General features: G+C 42.5%; 2 protein-coding genes across 2 annotated transcripts; both read right to left on the bottom strand.

Moving 5' to 3' along the window:
* Positions 1-452: 452 nt before the first annotated feature.
* Positions 453-2,719, bottom strand: pfdn5 (prefoldin 5). Its single transcript, XM_031850646.1, has 6 exons — positions 2,624-2,719; positions 2,166-2,268; positions 1,944-1,975; positions 1,759-1,833; positions 1,545-1,650; positions 453-705 (listed from the first exon to the last, which is right to left on the bottom strand). Exons 1-6 carry the CDS (start codon positions 2,687-2,689, stop codon positions 620-622), a joined length of 468 nt encoding a protein of 155 aa, XP_031706506.1. The 5' UTR covers positions 2,690-2,719; the 3' UTR covers positions 453-619.
* Positions 2,720-3,849: 1,130 nt separating this feature from the next.
* Positions 3,850-17,670, bottom strand: espl1 (extra spindle pole bodies like 1, separase). Its single transcript, XM_031839670.1, has 32 exons — positions 17,493-17,670; positions 17,248-17,336; positions 16,694-16,996; positions 15,850-16,587; positions 15,587-15,688; positions 15,326-15,437; positions 15,063-15,190; positions 14,639-14,832; positions 14,294-14,536; positions 14,010-14,154; positions 13,746-13,905; positions 13,437-13,576; positions 13,097-13,231; positions 12,881-12,997; positions 12,598-12,769; positions 12,354-12,482; positions 12,083-12,239; positions 11,298-11,407; positions 9,960-11,095; positions 9,430-9,847; positions 9,079-9,204; positions 8,619-8,832; positions 7,105-7,310; positions 6,652-6,779; positions 6,266-6,388; positions 5,945-6,094; positions 5,663-5,830; positions 5,405-5,509; positions 5,185-5,300; positions 5,020-5,103; positions 4,275-4,439; positions 3,850-4,185 (listed from the first exon to the last, which is right to left on the bottom strand). The coding sequence occupies exons 2-32, from the start codon at positions 17,326-17,328 to the stop codon at positions 3,984-3,986; spliced, it is 6,507 nt and encodes a 2,168-aa protein (XP_031695530.1). The 5' UTR covers positions 17,329-17,336; positions 17,493-17,670; the 3' UTR covers positions 3,850-3,983.
* Positions 17,671-18,473: the final 803 nt, after the last annotated feature.

The following is an 18,473-nucleotide window of genomic DNA, read 5'->3' as shown; positions in this document are numbered from 1 at the left end:
GTGCAATTTACTCATTGGAAGGAAAGGAACATAAAAAAAAATACAACATATATCTGAGACGTGGTACCGAATTGGGTTTTGATAGAGAACGGAGAGCTTTAACAACAATCGCCTGAAGCTCTATATAAGCAAAGCCAGTGACCTTGAGCTGGACTGCCAGCGTAACAAGCGGCCCCTGCGCTGGTTGTCATCCAGGGAGAGGAAGTGAAGAGGGTGGAGTCACACAAGTATCTTGGGTCCAAATCAATAAAATCAGAGTCGAATTCTTTGTACGTGTCCACATGCTTGGCCAAAAAAAGATGAAATAATACTAGATAGAGCGGTATCGCGTTCTCGAGAAAGGAAAACCTTTAACCATAATGCCTCTCGCCAGCCCGGAACCATAAATACATTTAAAAGAAAAGAGGTCTTGGTAGTGGACCCCACTGATGAACACACAACAATACAAAAAACATGTTCCGTGATCACTTTAATTATGCAAATTTAACAGACACCCAATTAAATTGCCCAAATACAGATGATTTCTTTACCAAGACAATAGCCTACTGGTGACATGGTTTACACACACAAACATAACCCACCCCCCCATCATCATGAAGAGTTCAAACAGGTGCTCTCATTAAGCCTTGGTGGGTCCAACCACTTGGGATGCCTGCTGGGTCTGTTGTAGTTGCTGGATCTTCACGTTCATGACTTCAATCACCGCTGTAAGAAAGAACACAATGTGTCGAGTAAATAAGTGTGTTACAGAGTGCTGCATGGAGGATGTATTTTTGTAAGTATTCTTTCCTAACACCCACTGCTCCCATCATTAGTCGCATGTCTACTTCCATTACTGGTACAATTAGTGCTTTCATGATCAGTCTATTATATCCATTGCTGCTGTTATTAGTAATCATTTTACTATAATTTCTACTATTATTACTGCTACTAATGCTGTTACTGTTCTCATTATACGTATCATTTCTGTCATATGGATTGACTATGTTGTAAATTTATCATGTTCATTTTGTCCACGTTACATATATTGAACTTTCTGGCAGAAGGATCCCTCCTTCGTTGCTCTCCCTGAAGTTTCTTCCTTTTTTCCCCTGTTTTTTTTTTTGAAGGGGTCCTTATCCGATGCGAGAGTCCAAGGACAGAGGATGTCATATGTTGTACAGATTGTAAAACCTTTTGTCAGTTGAGCCAAATTATAGAATATTTTCCACTCAAAGCTTGTTTGTTTGTTGTTTATCATGTTTTGTTGGAGCATGTATATTAGTAAATTCATTTTAGTTTTACTCTAAAATATTATGTGGTATATTAATAACTTTTAAAGTGAAAACTCTTTCTACATTTTAGTGAATATAACTTTGTAATAATTTAATTTGCAAAATAACTAGCATTTCATTATTTTAAAATGTGTTTTGGACTTGCCTTGTGATACACATTATATTAGTTAAAACATAAAGGGACTTGTAGCATCAACATTTCTGGCTTTGAATTGGAAAAATGTGAAAAAATAATGAGGAAGCAGATATCTATTTAAGAAAGTAGCTTACCTTGTTTCATGGCGTGTTTTTCCTGAAGCGCTGGCTGAATTTTCTCGATCTGCTTTGTGAGGAACTCTATTTTACGTTTGAAGAAAGCCTTAGAGTCTTCCACATTCTACAGAGAGAGTATAAATTACATTTAGGGTAAGAATGTTTTACATTACATTGTAAATTACATAATTTATTACATTACTTATGGATTTTCAAATGCAAATATATTTGCCTTTTCAACATAGTATCCTGTCCCCACATCCACGAATACATTTTCCACGTCGTTTAACGTTCCAGGGACGTACATCTGAGAAAACGAACTGTCAAGGGAAAGTACGCACGTCTCCAGAGACACAGAACTTCATTTAGACACACAACACAAAACAGCACAACATGAGCCCCCGAGAGGAAGGATACAGAGCTGGTGAGTGGCACGAGCAACTCTTTTCCTGTATGACAGAGGAGAGGAAGAATTAACACATAATCAGCTTCAGCTGCTTTCATTAACATGACGACATTACGCTTTGGGGAAACCGAATGCATATTCAAGGCACATCATTTTGTGCAACACACTGGTTTGCAGTGAGCCCTTTCAAAAGATTGGTGGGGCACCAAGTCAGAGCAAAGTATTCTACTCACCTTTGTTGTTTTTGTTCAGGACGTTCATACTATCTTTGGCTTCAACATATTTCGTCTGGACAACTTTGAGTTGACCTATTGAAGACGTCAAGAACTCGATCTCCTGCAAAACATGAAAATGAGCAAAACAACCGTTAACAGTCAAAACGACCACACCTGGAACTCTTCTGACTCCATCAAGAACGTAACGTTAGTAGACAACTGAAACCCACTGATTTACAATAAGAACAAAAAAATAAGCCCACATTTCAAAGTATAATTCATTCCTGTCGAAATGCGTGAAACGATGACAGACATACAATAATACTAACATGCTAACTGCATATTTAAGTACCGTTAGCTTCAGATGTGCTAGCTAGCTACCTTACCCTGTCATTTCCATTCAGATTATCGCCCTCATAACGTTGATATCGAACAGTCACAATAGATTCATACTTTACTTTTTATTACTGACTTACCTGATCTAGTTGGGTTTTCAGTCCCTCTAATTGAGGCAGGGAGAGGTCTGCAAGATTCACCGCCATGTTGGAAGCGCGATGCTAACTGACCTGTAGTGATCGTTTCCGGGTGATGGAGATGGGCGGTCATTAGTTTGAAACATCGCCCCCCCGTGGACAGGTTACGAAATGCACCGTCTTCTTTCACGGAAACGGTTCCTGACTTGCTCACCAATCATGTTTCAACTTAAATGCGATCAAACTGTTCATAAACAAAGCGTTTTTCTCGCTCTAGTGCATATCACACGTATAAAATATAAATACAGACCATGTTACACGTTTGGAAATTCAGGGTTCACAATATAAAGTCATTTGAACGAATTATTGTCACGATACGTAAAATGACAAAACTCACTTGTTTTTTTTTAATGCATCATTACCACAATCAATCGAATAAAAACTTGATTGATAAGTCAATTCAACTATACCCTAAAATGTCGATCATTTTATTTTTAAACTGGTACCTAAACTTAAATGCAAATTCAGTTATATCCTTCACTGTGCAAAGGCACAGACACCCTGCGAACTGGTATTATTTAATATGACCCCAAATATAATTTAAATTCAGAAGATCGAAATGCAATTTCAAGTTACCCAAAGTCACGTTCACTTTAAATTTCAATAAATGTGAAAGTGCCAATTGTTTTATAGTTTTTTGCTTAATTTTGTACATTCAACTAACACCTTTAACATGATCATACATTGATAGTGGTAGCCCTGATGTAACTCAGTATTTGTGCTCTAGGGCCCCTGAAAGCACCCTCAAAATTACACCCCACGTATGAGCTGTTGATCAAATGCCTGTTGAACTAAATCGAGAAAATTATGTATCCATTAAGAATCTCATAGCTACAGCTTTGAGCTACAATAAAATTACAATATTTCAAGAAATATAAACAAGTGTTGTAAGAACAAGCTCCATATGTTGTGTAAGATCTAACTTGTTCCCACAGTAAATTGATTTTATCCAAATGATAGTAACTTATATCCATAGAAGCTTATATTTATACTCATATTTCTTGTTTGCAGAAGATACTGTAAATATATTTTTTCAGGCTTTCCCCAACTCTTCACATAAATGTGACTAATTACAAAGTAATTTCCACAAATCGGACACCGACTGTATTCAAGAACACATTTATTCAGAAATTGTTCAATCAACATTTAATGAGCATTCAAACATTTAAAATCATTCACAATATAAAAAACATTGGTTTAAAAATGGAAGCATTAGTTTAAATAAAAGAACATGCAGTACTTTAATATTGCCAAAACTTGCAAAACAAAGTTTAGCTGGAAGAGTTTTGGTCTACCAGCTCATCTACTGCAGGTGAACTGGTAAGCCATAGACCACAGGTGCCGCTCCGATCAGGTGTTTCATGTGTGTGACCTGACGGGATTGCCCCATATAATCCAGGAGGGAAGCTCCAGAGCCAGCGGATAACCAGGACTCCAACAAGACTTTGGTGAAGCGATCAATATCCCGATCTGTGACATCCCACAGGTTTCCCAAAAAAAGGGGGCTAAGGACAAAAAAAACAAGACATCGAAATGTATTCATAGGACACATTTAACAGATCATTATTCAACAGCTAGTGAAGACATATCTCACCAGCCTGCTGTGAGGTAGTTGAGGACGATGCCTTGGCCTTCCTGATCTCCGCGCACTGCCAGAGCTGCACTACTGCAACCGAAGATCAGAGAAGCTGCTCTCATCTGCCGCTTCAGGACCGATTTACCGTCGAAGAATCGTGCGCCTGCACCATGACCCACGTAACTAAAGAAGGACATGGACAGAGACGATATAAAGTCAGACTGGTTATCAAATCAAAGGGCTCAATATAAAACAAACATTGTATAAATACAATATTAAAATTGAACTAATTTGTGTTGTGTTAGCTATCCTCTTACAATTACTTCACAATATTTATTTGAACACTTTCTCTGTGGGACTTTTATCAGAGTTTGAACAGAAAACGATCCGTTACAGGGATTCAGCTAAAATGTAATTTCATGAGATTAATCAAACGTCAAAAAAAAAAAAAAATAGTGAAAAAATGTCTGGAGTCCAACATTACATCTTCAAGTTGTTTGTTTCAACAGTCGAAAACCTAAAAATCAACTTACCATCACAGAAGACTGAACTGGAAAAAGTGAAATTTTTAGCATTTGTGTTTAAAATGAATTCCGGTGATCAACTTTTTTGCCTGTTTATCAGCAAATTTGAATAATCAAAGAATTGTTTTAAACTCTAATCTCCTCAAAGAGTGATTGACAAACTTTTATAACGCAATATTTTCAATATCTTGCAGTATTATTTCCTCTCCCCATCAGGATACTTAAGATCACAAACTCACATGTATAGATCCTTGGTAACAACAGCTTCTTCCAGCTGACTCGAGTCAGGAGCAACTCCACACACACCGGCCCAATCCAGTTTACTTTAATGAGAATGGCAAAGTAGTAAATGGGAAGAAAACAGACTGAGGACAGGAAGACTTGCATACAAGTGTTGGTCTCACCTGCTAAACCATTCCTTGAATTGTCCTTGAGAGTTTCTTAAATTGGCATCAGGGTCCACCACATAAAACACCTGCCTTGCATCCACACCTTGCTTCAGGATGGACTGGGAGTCGGTCTAAAAGGGAAGATTTAAAAAAAATAAAATAATAATAATATCTGTAACTACCACTACATCTTCACCACAGGCCCTATTGGCACAGTTATGGAGCTTAATCGTACCTCTTTCTGAATGCTCAGTCCGATTACAGAGTGCAGAGAAGGCATCCGGCTGACAGAGTGAGACAGTAAGATGGAGGTGCTCTCCCACGGCAGCTTCTGAAGGTACTGCAAAAGAAACAGGAGAGGATACCTCTACATTTTAGCATCATCCTACCTCACTGAGAACATATCGCACGAGTGCTTTTGGAGGTCTTTTCTCTCTTTCTACAAATCAGGCTATAGGAAAATGCAGTATTTCTTAGAGATGATGAAACCAACCTTGTCCAGGATGAGAACCACATGACCGCGGGGCTCGTCTCTGCAAGCGAGCCGGGACACGGCTGTTTGGAGAAGCTGGTCACACTTGGTGTCCCACTGCGGAGAGACTCCCAGAGAAAATCTCTTCAGGTCTTCTTGGGAGAGCACAGGAGAGGCCGACAGCACCGCCTGAAACACAGAAGTTTAAACGTGTGAGTGGTTGCTGCTTTGCGGTTCCTTTTCCAACAGAAACCAAGGTCCATGGATCTAAAAAACTAAAAAAAGGCCAAACACAACACGCACCTTCAACATTTCCTCACTGACTGTCACTCCCTTTGCAGACAAAGACTTGCAGAGGTGCTGTGCCTGTTTGGAGAGCTCAGGATCCGATGAAGGGGGTAAGAGAAAGCTCCACCAGCACCCCAGCAAGTCTTCCATCCCCTTCAACAGTCGCTGAAAGAAAGACGGCAGGTTGATTTGACCAAAAAAAAAAAAAAAGGTTGTTTTCTTCGTCTACATGTCTGAGTGGAAGTGTATAACTTTAAGTGAAACTGCGTAAAATAATGCAGGCATTGTGAAGTCCCCTGAGACTCCCCAGCAGCACCCTCGCTGTTCTCCACTTACCCCAACTCGAGAGTCGAGCGCCCCGCGGCCCTCCCACCACTTGGCTTTCTCAGACACAGAGCTCACAAGCTTCTGCTCCACCTGAATATTATCCATCTCCTGAACCAGCCAACTGATGGAGTGCTGCACAACACACAGAGACAGAAGACAAAGTTAGAAGTCATTTTTTTTTTTATATTAGTGCGACATAATTACTCATTGAAGCAGAAAAAGCAGTTGCAATACAACGAAAGCTGCGGTAAATATTTCCCTTTGGGCTACTTGATAAAAAGATGGGAGTGTGAGCGCGGCATGATTTGACAGTCACTTGTGTCACCATATTGCTAAGCAGTTACAATATACTTGTCTGGTTTAGTAACTAGTAATTAGTAATGTACCGTCCTCACCTGTTGTTTAGAGGTAGGGGTGTGGACAGTGACGGGTGCAGATCCCTTCTCGAGACGGGACAGTATGATGCTGTCACCCATCTCCCCGGGTTTTACTCCGAGCACAGACATCACACACACAGTGACCCCTGTAAAGGAGAGAGCGATGCACAGAAAGAAAAGGATAATAGTACACGAGCGTAATGCAGTTCAGATTCTGCTCATTTTAACAAGCATGAAAGCAACCAGTAATCTGAATTAAATCAGGTTATGGAGAAGATAAAAAGGCTCCACTAAGTATAGCTGCAGTAGCTAAAGGAATGACATACTATCAGTTTGACAAACTCACAATAAAAACTTGTTCGTAGATTAAAATCCACAGAATGATCAGTTTCTAAAAAAGCACATTTTGATGGAATCAAACATGAATGTACCCTTTAGCTACGGAGATCAAGACAGTATTTCATATTTTACCTGCGGGAAGCTGTTGAATTAGTTGGAGAAAATCCTGACAGTGGCTCTTGGGGAACGTAGCGGAGTCAGCAGTTGGGAAGGAGAAGATGCTCTCCAACCGCGACAACCTCTGTTCAGTGGAGATCTTGGACTCGTTTGGACTGAGCTCATCTAGACTCAGAGCGTCCATCTTGTCTGCTAACTCACTGGACACCTTTCTCAGCTTCCTGTTCCAATGACGACACAAAGCAACTTGACTTAAACCAGTGGTTCTCAAACTTTTTCTGTCACGCCCCACTTTGGAGGAAGAAAAATGTTCATGCCTCACAGCCCACAAAAAATAGCTTATTGTGGCTGCAATTCACCTGCTTTGCACTGAATATCTTTCTAAGATAACAATAACGTGCAACCTGTGCAAAACGAAACAAAATGCTCCAGATGTGTGTCACACACCTGGAGCATTTCATTTTAAATATGAGCTTTAAAATGTAGCATTCTAAAAGTAAAATAGCTGTGATTTAACAGCACGTGGGACTGTTGGGACTGTTAGTACACTGGCTGTGGTCATTACAGTGTGATGAGAGGGCATGTGAGCCCTTGTTGCTGTACTTCATCTCCTTGGAGCAGAGGCTGCATTTAGCATACCCTGCCTTATCAATGTATTTAAAATACTGTGACAGCAGGAAGCTGTACTCGCATCTGTTTAGACCTCCACCTTTATCCAGGCCCAGCTCCACTCACAGCTCAGCCCTGCGTCAAGCTGCGCTACACAACCAGCCTCCTCTCCCCGAAGCTCTTTGACCTCATCATCTCATCAGTATCTGGGCCTTTCATTCTACTTTGAGTTAAAACAAACAACCTGCAACCAGATCCGCCGGTGTTCTGGTTTAACGTTAACGAGTGACCGCGTGAACTGAACCGGAACACGGGGGGGGGCCTTCATGTTTCATCACGTTACCGTTTTTTCCTCCTAAATCGTGATAATGATGAACGTTAACAGTCCACGAAGTTCCGCATGCAGTGGACGTTAACTTAACCCAGCAAGTGTGAACGGTAACGGGACATAACGGAACTTAAACTGCAACGGAGGGAAAGACGGTGTAGACATCTTAACGCTGATTGGCCAAGACTCGACAAGTCACATCAGAGATGTTTTATTGTGAAGATCACGACATCACCTTTTCTCCTTGTCTCACTCCAATCTGAGAAACGCTGGCTGGCCAGTTGACCCCCCCCCCCCCCCCAAAACCCCCCCCTACGGATCTACACGATTCACGTGGATGATATATTTTGATTTAAAACGGCGAATTTCGCCAAAAAGCGACAAGTTTGCAGGTATGAATAAAGTTCTTGAAATAAAAAAAAATTCTGCATTTCCCCCTGCGCCCCACCTGCAATACCGCCCTCAAACTGTGGGGCGCGCCCCACAGTTTGAGAACCACTGACTTAAACCATTTGTAATATTGTCACGGTGAAAGAATGTTGAGCCTTGAACTGTCAGATGTCAAAACTATACACACAAGACATATGCTTACTTGAGACAACTGGCCAAGTGCCTGATCGTGTGATGACGATTTGTGATGCCCAAGGAGTGGGCATGCAGCATAGCTGTAGTCACGGGGTCCTGCTGTCCTCTGGTCAAGGCCAGAAGAGCACAGAGGGTCGGGTAGATGGTGGGGGAGGGGAAGTGCTGGAGGGCCAACCATGCTGAGCGGAGCAGCAACTCAACATCCTCCAGAGAAAGATTGTCTGAGAGGAGAAAGAGAAAAATTAGACACAACTGGATGAAGAGCCAAGAAGGTTAAAGAGCTACTCAGACTTTAACAGTGTTTACTTCAGGTATTACATCCCTTATTTCAAGATGCTTTCTAGATTTTAGTGCCATGTTTCCCTCCTCTCATACACACATATTTCAAAGACTGCCAGTCTCACACCAATGAAAGGACACATTATACCATAAAGACAGAGTCATAATGCAGTAGTGTAAAGCCTCACCTGGCCTGGTGTATGACTGAGGGAGGTGTGTTAGTGGACCGTCTCTCAGGTGACCTCTGCTCCTTAGTTCAGACAAGTCGTCTCTCTCCAAATCACAATACATATCCCTCCGCAAAACCTCAAAATCTATGTAGAGAGAGACAAGAAAGAGATGAGAGCTCTGGCTCTATATCAACATTTTGTTGATGCAGTGATGATGACCATTATTGAGTTTCAAATCATTAACAGTGAGCTTGGAAGTCATCACTAAATGCACAAACGAAACCTATCATGCTACATTTTGCACGAACGCCAGGTAATTAAGTTCTATGTTTACTAATTAATGGAGAGTTTCACAAACAAAATACACACCGATATCTTTACTTGAAGCAGAGCGGTCTTCAGCCTCCTCAGAGTCAGATGTCCTGAGCTGCTCAATGCTGATGTTCAGAACTTGATTAGTTTCCTCCTCAATGGTCCTCATCTTGTCTGGCTCCTCCACTGAATCGGCCTCCGCCTTGGACAGTTCCCTCCTACTTCTTCCTCTTCTGGTTGAGGCGGCCTGACAGACCAAAGACCCCTCATCCTCAGAACTCACCCGGGGCATTGCAGTGGTCTTCTTACCCCGGGCCGGCCTCCTGGCTGGGACCTTCTCTGCAGGTGGATCTGGGGCTGTTTTACAGTTCTGTGCAGGTCTTCTTGTGGTGGTTCGCTTTTTAGGGACATCGGTTTTTTCTTCGGGCTCTGCCGGGGGGTTGGCTTCCGTGTCACTCTCGTCGCTAAACTCAATCTGTATTGAAATACAAGAAATTATTTTTCTTTATGGCAAAAAAAAAAAAAAAAAAAAAAAAAAAAAAAAAAAAGTAAAACACAAAAAGCTGTATTTTTTTTTAGATGCTTACCACGAAACGGGATTTTTTTGTGCGTCTGGGGGCAGCAGGCACAGGTTGGGCTTTGGCTTGAACTGGCGACAACTCTTCATACACATGAAACTGGAGCTTAGAGGCGGTCCTCGGGGCTTTCTGCACTGAGGCGGGGGCTTTCAGCTTTTGAATCGGAGTGCAGGCCAACGTAGGTACCAGTGTGTTAAAGTCAAAAGAGTCACGCTCCCTACTCGATGGCTCGGGCTTTACCATTACTGGCGTCATGGGCACAAGTCCCTTTCCTTTGGTTGACGAGCTCGTCACTTGAATCCTGGGCTTGACAAGCTTGACCTTCTTTGTTTTGTCAGGAACATCTAGGTCTCGATTTGGCTCTTTAGGCTTCTTAAGCGAGGACGGGGGAGGCACCGCTTTCTGCGCCGATTTCAGCATTTTATCCTCGTTTGGTGCATTCCAAGTCCAAGCATTAGAGAAGAGCTCCTCTGGGCTGCAGCCCTTTTTCGCAGCCAAGGCAACCAATGACACGATGGCTTTGGTTGCCATTAGGCCGGCTCTCACAGGTCTTAGCACAGGAGAAGGTGTGGAATCAACAAAGGCCAAGCCAGCTTCCAGTACTTTCCATATACCACAGACCTTGCTGAGCCTTGGTTCCAGCGCCGACAGGGCCATGTGAAGGTAGACACGGCCCACCACGTCCTGCATCAGGGAGGGCTTAGAGGGATTTTTGCCAGGGCCACAGGGAGGCAAGAGTTTAGCCAATTTTGCCCCAAGTTTGGCAACAACACTCTTACAGCGAGCTAATGTTGCCGTCTGAAGTTTCAAACTGACTTTGGCTTCATTGGGATCTAGCTGCAGCACCAGATCGGCCTGTGCGGCTGCCCAGCGAGCAGTGGCACGGCCCAGGCAGGGCTCCGAGCAGCAGGGGCAGTGGCAGTCGCGTTCATGCGCCAGCGAGGAGAGCCAGCGGCGAGGCTGTGCTTTTAAAGGCGGGGAGCTGGCCACATCCCTCACTACGGGTTCTTTACCAATCCACCTGATGCTCAGGATGCCCTTAAGGTCATCCTCCAAGGCAGGAAGGGGCACCTGAGGTTTCTGTGCCGGGCGACCTTTCCTTGGTTTGATTTTCACTTCAGCCTTCTGCACCTGATCAGAAGAATCTGAGAAAAAGAAATGAACAGAAGTCCATTATGTAGAACGAGGAAAGAGACAAGCTTTAAATTAGACAATAGTCATAACATAGGTAAAACAAAAAATGGCAACAACTTATTTTTAAAATACTACAACAATTGTATCAAATCACAACACAATTTGACTTAAATATCCAGCCTCATTTGAACAGGAGCTTTGTATTTAACACACCTGTACAGAGTTCCAGGAGGTTTCGGACTTTGTCTAAATCAAGTCTACTTTCCTCCCTCTCCCCCTGCATCAGCTCCAACTCAGCTTTCATCACCAGCAGCTCAGCACATCTAAAACAACGACAAGAGCAAAGAAAAGAGCGACTTCCTTAAAAAAAAAAAAAAAAAAGCACAAGTTTGTAATGTGACCACATTAGCTCCGATGTATTGTGCTGCATATCTGTACTGTGATGCGTGATAAGCACAGCATTACTTAATATGTACTAATGGATCAAATTCATATAGTTATACCGATTTTAATTACTGTAATAAGACAAAATATTAAAAACATTTTAAAATGCAGTATAAAGCAAACAAAGTAAACCCTATTAGAGTTGAATCAGAAACAAATCTATAATAAGTGTCTTATAATTGGGATTTATTACAGGGCTGTTGTATTGGATTGCAGTGGACTGTACGGGGGGGGGTTATGACTGACTAACATTTAGTATTATTCTAATCAATACGCTAGAGAACTAGACTGTATAGATTCTATTTTAACAGTTTGAAGTGACTGCAGTAAAAACTTCCAATAAATGGGCTCAAACACCACATCAAGCTAAACGGCACACAACAAATAAGAGAAGAAACAAGCTGTGAGCTGCCGGTGAGTTTTAGCATTGTACCATGCAGAGAGAAAATATTTAAGATCGGCCAGTACACACTGATAATATCAGGGCACAAGCCATCGTTTGGACACAGCTTCACTATTTACATGTTAACCCTCGAGCGTGCACATGTACGTACTGGCTGAGTGCTTGCAGCTTGATGGCCAGCTTGAGGGCTTCTAGACATTGGAGCCTGGCGTCATTGACGGCTCCACAGCGGCTCCTCACAGCCACAACCTTCATAGAGCAGTTCAGAAGCTCTGAGAGCAGCTGCCACTTTAGCACCAAGTTATCTCCTGCTCATAAGTCAAGGGCGAGAGGGAGAGAATCATGACAGACGGTACTAAAAGAGACATCAATAAAAGGTATTAGAAGCTTTTTCATTCAGTCCGTGTGTGGGACAAACCTACCTTGGTCGATGAAGCGCATGTCTGAGCTGCTGCCGTTAGACCCATATAGGCCCTTCCCCACTAGAGCGACCAGCAGGCTGCAGAGAAGCTTCAGACTTTCATATAGGACAGTGTCCGGGCTATTTAGACCTGAGACACAATCACAAGTCCTTACTTCACTAAAGCTGCAAACCTCCGCTCTACATTCTCACAAAGCAAAATGAAAACAGAAATTATATTCAGTGTGGCAAATGCTTTAGCTAACCATGCTGTGTGATGTGGCTTCTCTGGGCTTGTGGCAGTGCAGCGGTGTCCAAACTCAGATAGGAGCTGCAGGTCTGGAGCATGCGAGCACGCAGCAGGTACCAACTCTTTGACTGCCTCTGCTTGTTCACTTCTTTAAGTACCTCACACAGATAAGGTACTCCACGATCCACCTGAGACATGGTCAACAGGAAAAGGGGCAATTTGATATAATCACCTATTCCAGCAAAAAAACAAAAAAACAACAACATGCAAGAAATCCTGCTTGCAGACATGTCACTGACCTGTCCTGTGCTGTAGCAGTACTGCGCTTTCAACAGAACGGCCAGCATAGACAGAGAAGAAGGTCCATCAGCAGTCGTAACAGAAGTGAGAAACTTTTCTGCTTGCTCTAGCTGGGCCTTAAAAAAAAAAAGCAGCACAATAAACAAAGTGAGGTATAGTATATAAAATGAGATATAGAAGGTTTGCTACGAATACTTATTTCAAATCTGCATTACCAAAGCCAGTTCAGGAGTGCCCATATCCAGCAGGAGGCTGGCTGATTGACAGAGGGAGCTGGCACATCCGTGGGCATCAGCAAGTTGACGTGAAAGTCCAATCGCAAGCTGGTAAGCTTCCAAAGCCTTTAGAGGCTACATAAGAGAGTGATGTGAACAATACTTATAATAACCTGACCACAGAATACATCATAAAATAGCACTTACACATCTACGTCTTTCTTACAGTAAAACTTCTAAAATATTTGCTTAACCAAGTGGTTACTTATTTGATAGAAGCTCAATCAATTTGGTGATGGAGAGAGAAACTAAAGAGAGACCTGTCAGAACGCATCGTTACCTTTCCTTTGAGTTTAAAGAGAGCCGCAGTCACAGCGATGGAGCTACAGGTGTGTTTGGAGTTTCTGACAGAAGGCGGGCCGTGTCTCTGGAGAAGAGCGGACCACTCCTCGAGTGCTCTTTCCAGAGGCTTGCACAACTCTTACAGGAAATAAAAAAAACAATCTATTTTATTCTCAAGGCAGCAAGTTGATTAGTCCCACCAACAGCTTGGCAGAGATGTGTTCAGAATAGCAGAACATGGGACAAGTATAAGCATCATGTCATGCGTCTACAGTCGGATGATTGGTGATATGAAAAAGGCTCTTACTGTTCTCTGCAGCCAGGTTAAAATGCAAGCCTTCATAGACCAGGATGCTGTCTTGTGTCTTCTGCTTGTCTTCATAATCAAAATCATTGGTTTCTATTTGATTGGCCACACACCGTGTCTGCTCACGCAACTCTCGCTGTTTTTTGTCCCCGTCAATGGTCTGACCAAAAACAAAACAAGCACCATTAGTTAATCACAAGACACTTGGTCAGTGTGTTAAACTAAGACTTAAATCCAGAAGATTAGTTGATTAGTTGAGCTCACCTCCTGAAGGTTCTTCTCGAGAGTGCAGATATAGAGCCAAAGTAAAGCATGGGCCTTGTCATCCTTCAGTCTGTCAGCGTTCTCTGGAGTCTCGGGTTCTTCTTCAAGTAGCCGTAAAGCTTCGTGGGTAAAATCAACTGCTGTGCTGTACGGTTACAAATTAACATAATAAACATGGAGACAGTCAGCTGCAAAAACCTTTGCCCCGACCACACAAAGAACAGTGTATCTGTAAATGACAAGGAGCACCACTCGTTAGAAATAATGTAAATAAAAGCTCCTACCAGTCCGTCTGTTCACTGAAATCCTGGTAACACACAACTTGGGCCATTTCACAGAGGTAGACGGCACGCAGATGGGTGTGGGAGCTGTCCTCGTGGCAGATGTCCAACAGATCACAGAGTGTGTTGTAACGCTCCTGGGTCGCGTCTCCTGCAAACCCCTTATAGCAACGCAACTCTTCCTCCAACAGGCAAAGCATTACTCGCTCATCTGGGACGTCAGGGCCAAAACCGTCACGTAATGTCCTGTTTCAGGAGGGGACAAGTTTCCTTTCCATTAATAATCCATAAAACACCTTCTCTGAGAAATAAATGTCACAAAAAAACAACAAAAACCTGTATCTGTACCTGAGACGGATGTCCTCCTCCGAGTTACAGGCAGCGTCAGTCTTTGTTTTCACCCACAGGGAGACCGGTTCAGACATATGAGTCGTGATTTTGTCCCCCAGAGCCTTCAGCCACAGGATCACCCAGTCCAGCGCTCGCTCCAGCTGTCCAGCCCGCCTGGACGTCTGCACAGCCAGCATGAAGGGTCGGCTCAACTAGGTAGTCAAAAGCCATGTTAATGATAGAGATGAGTGTGAAAATAAAAAATGTTCCTCAGGATCATTTGGGTTTGCATCTATCACAACCTATTTAAAATCAGGAGGTGATCTGTACACCGACAACCAAGCCCAGTCAAGACAAAGACATGATTTATACACTACTATAGTATTAAGACAATGTGTATGTGTAGAATATAACAAATAAAAAACACACTTGAAGGACTTACCCTATCGACAGACAGCGAGACGGGGCAATTCTTGCACAGATCCCTGCAGAGAATCTCAACGAGTGTGAAGGCCTGGTCGTAGAGACGCCGGTTGAAAAATCCACAAGCCAAGTTGCTCACAGCAATCACTGCAAGACACAAGGTAATCTTAAAATGCCATTCAATATAACAATAAAATACTGTCTATATAGTGCAATTTAAGTAAGCATTTCAGAACCACTCACAAGACCCCACATGTTAATAATCTACAATGTAATAATCACCTGCTTTGACGAGAAGGTTTTCACCAGATAGTTTACGCAGTTCAGTCATCATCTGTCCAGATGTGGCTTGGCAGTAGAGCAGCACCCTGTCCAGTGTGTCACTGTTCTCCAGCTGGGAACAAAATCACAATAAGTACTAAAACCTGAAGCACAATTAGAACGGCAGCAACAAGTTCTAACTGTGTGACTCATTGGTCTTATTTTTCAGTTTTGGTGCCATCACCAACACCGTAAAATTGGATACTACAGAAGCAGCCTCACCTGTGAGGCGAGCATGCTCTCGTAAGCAAACACGAAGCCTTGGTAAATACTGAAGCAAAGCGCCTGTTGCAGTCTGCTGCACTCAGCCTGGAATGTTGAACTCTGTAGATGAAGCAAATCACAGGTTTATAATCTGTATAAGTTTTCCTCAAGAAAAACCCAACAGTGCTCTAATTTTACAGAATGATTCCCCTACTTTCTAGCACACACACACACACACAAAAATAAAATAACTAATTGTCCTGGTCAGTAGCTATACTCACCTTCTTTAGCGTCTTTACTATCCGCTCTTGGTGCTCCTCACAAAAAGAAAACCAAGCCAGTAGCACAGGTCCACTTATTCCCTTGCTGTGGCCACTTTCGACAGCCCACACCACAAGTCCACAACCTTCCAGGACTGCATGCGCTTCTCTGTCCCCCAGGTCGGCTGAAAGAGACCTCAAGGCCCTGGCACACTCCGTCAAAGCCTGGCCACTCTCCCCGCCAGCCTTCATCGTAGAATGAATCTTGACTGCCCATCTGCAGAGTACCATGGCTGTACAGTGACAGTTAGCACAGTCTCCGACCTTGCTCTCAATGTCCCTCAGGAAGGTGAAAGCTATGTCATAGTGACCAGCCTTACAAAGTGCCTTCACTATTATTAGCACCATTTCAAAAAGCGTATATAGACCTGATGTCTCAGGAGACTGCTTGGACCCTTGACCACCAGTCCAGCATCTGTTGAAAAGTGTGTGCATTTCCTGGAGAAGAAAAGAAGCATCGTCTTTGGTCACCGCTTCACAGCTACTCTCAAAGTCAGCGATGGCATCCTCCGTATATACGGGTGCTTTGGAGAGAGAGGGGGTTACACTTTCTGTGTCCAACAACAGAAGGAAGCTCAGAGCTTGTATCTGGCAGTGGAGTTTGTCACGGGGATTGAGGATTTTCTTGTCTTTGGTAGCAGATAATCCATTCCAGAGCACGGAGAAGCAGCTCCGCACAAGAACACAGTAGTCCTCACCCTACGGACCATATAGAAGTGGAAACCTTGTTAACAAGGCGATCATTCAGTGCAGATGTGGAACACACAACGCATGTAAATGAACTGAAATAGAAGGTGATGCATACCTGTTGGGCTGGGGTAAGCCTGCTGTAAAGCAACCCAGCAACATGGCTACATAGCCTGTGAGCTTCTAGGGTGCTTAGCTTCTTGACAATATGGAAAATGATCTTTTCCATGTATAGTGTACTGCTCTTAGCGACGAGTGCTGCAGAAACGTCATAGCCCTGAAGGGAAAGCTCCACCAGCTGCACCAACTGACGGACACGGTCAAAGCTAGGTGATCCAACTCCAAGTTGATGGTTACAGGCCCTGATGACCCTGTCACACAGTGTGCGACCCTGGAGGCCCAACCGACTCTTCACATAATTCTACAAAACATATGTACAAAAGAAAAAAGACATTACAAAATGCATTATATTCTCAAAAACACAATTTTAACACAGCAAATGGAACTTGTCGTATCCAAACGGTCATTTAAATTATTGTAGTTATATATTACGGTATGTTTTATTGCTGCCTTAATGTCGTTTAAAATCCTGTGCTTTAAACACGTTATCTTGTAGAAAACGTTATTAGGAATACGAGAGGTTCATCTTATACAAATGATGATTATGCTAACCTGTAGCTCTTGAAGTAAAAGCTCCGTCTCGTCCACAGAAGAAGTCCGCTTGACGTACTCGTCCACTTTCAGACACTTCATGTCTGCAGCTGTGGAAAACACGTTATTAAAGTAGCAAGTTTAGTGTTAAACGTCGGTTGAGCGAGGAGCGTAGCTTAGCTAACGTTAGCGTCAACCACAACATGAAGCCGTTCGACTAACGTTAACGTCTGCTAGCTTCACCAAGACAACATACAGCGACTTACTTCAAGCAGGAGACCTAAATGGCAACACTTTTATATTCACAGCAGAGAAAAAGCAGACGTTTTCTCCATAACGACACTATTAAGCAGCGGTACGGTTGCTGCAAAAGTTGCGTAAGTTTAAAGATTCAAATCCTTAACATTCAAGAAAACTGCACCCCCGCGCACTGTTTTTGAAAGGTGTTTGCTAACCAATCAGACAGCACATCCGCTTTTTACCGGAAGCTCTGGGGCTTATGGGTATCTTATGGGTATAGTTGTATGATCATATATAAAAAACAGGACGAGAGTAACATACAAGTAGTTTTACAATGAGTTGTAAAACCATGACAAACATAAATATTTTAGTTATTAAGTTGCATTTGTATTCAAACAGGCGACACATCATATCTCCTAGAAACAAGTTGCATACCATGTATTGTAAACCAATGTAATTCAAATAAATCTGTCGTCCGGCCATGTGACGTACAGGCCGAGACATTCTTCAGATGGATTAAAAACGGGCTTGTACAGAATTATTTGAGTGATTGTTGTATAGTAAGAGTTTAGGATTTGTAACAAAGATTATTGCTTGCACATGGAGGTTTGGAGTTCCACTATATACTCTCCGTCATAATAATCCTTATTCATCAAAATCATCTTTATTCTCAGATTGCATAATGAGTCGAGCACTATAAATTATAGTTATACCAGACATTTAAAAAATATAAGGTTTAATAACAATTTAGATATAGGTCAACAAAAAGAGTCAACAAAATAAATTGAGAGAATATGTTTATTTTCCAGCAAGACATCATTCTAAAAGGGGAAGCCAAAGTCAAAATAAATATGTTAATGTCCTTGTGTGGACATTTAGATTTTGAATAGATGCTTTTTGTTGATAAAAACAAATTACATCTGATTCATTATTGTAAACCAATAACACATGAAAACGTCCATGGGGTGAATGCTTTTTATGGTCAATGTAAATCCCAAATAGTTTGT

The sequence above is a fragment of the Anarrhichthys ocellatus genome, unplaced genomic scaffold, assembly GCF_004355925.1.
Source record: "Anarrhichthys ocellatus isolate YVR2014 unplaced genomic scaffold, GSC_Weel_1.0 scaffold1, whole genome shotgun sequence".
Taxonomy (NCBI): domain Eukaryota; kingdom Metazoa; phylum Chordata; class Actinopteri; order Perciformes; family Anarhichadidae; genus Anarrhichthys; species Anarrhichthys ocellatus.
This window is presented reverse-complemented; position numbering and strand designations above follow the sequence as displayed.

Coding starts and splice junctions, on each gene's coding strand:
- espl1 (XM_031839670.1), bottom strand. CDS start 17,328: ATGAAGTGTCTGAAAGTGGACGAGTACGTCAAGCGGACTTCTTCTGTG. Junction 13,906..14,009: donor TCGAGAAGAACCTTCAGGAG/GTGAGCTCAACT, acceptor GTTTTTGGTCAG/ACCATTGACGGGGACAAAAA. Junction 12,770..12,880: donor ACTGCTACAGCACAGGACAG/GTCAGTGACATG, acceptor ACCATGTCTCAG/GTGGATCGTGGAGTACCTTA.
- pfdn5 (XM_031850646.1), bottom strand. CDS start 2,689: ATGGCGGTGAATCTTGCAGACCTCTCCCTGCCTCAATTAGAGGGACTG. Junction 1,651..1,758: donor CAGGATACTATGTTGAAAAG/GCAAATATATTT, acceptor CTCTCTCTGTAG/AATGTGGAAGACTCTAAGGC. Junction 706..1,544: donor AAAACACGCCATGAAACAAG/GTAAGCTACTTT, acceptor TCTTTCTTACAG/CGGTGATTGAAGTCATGAAC.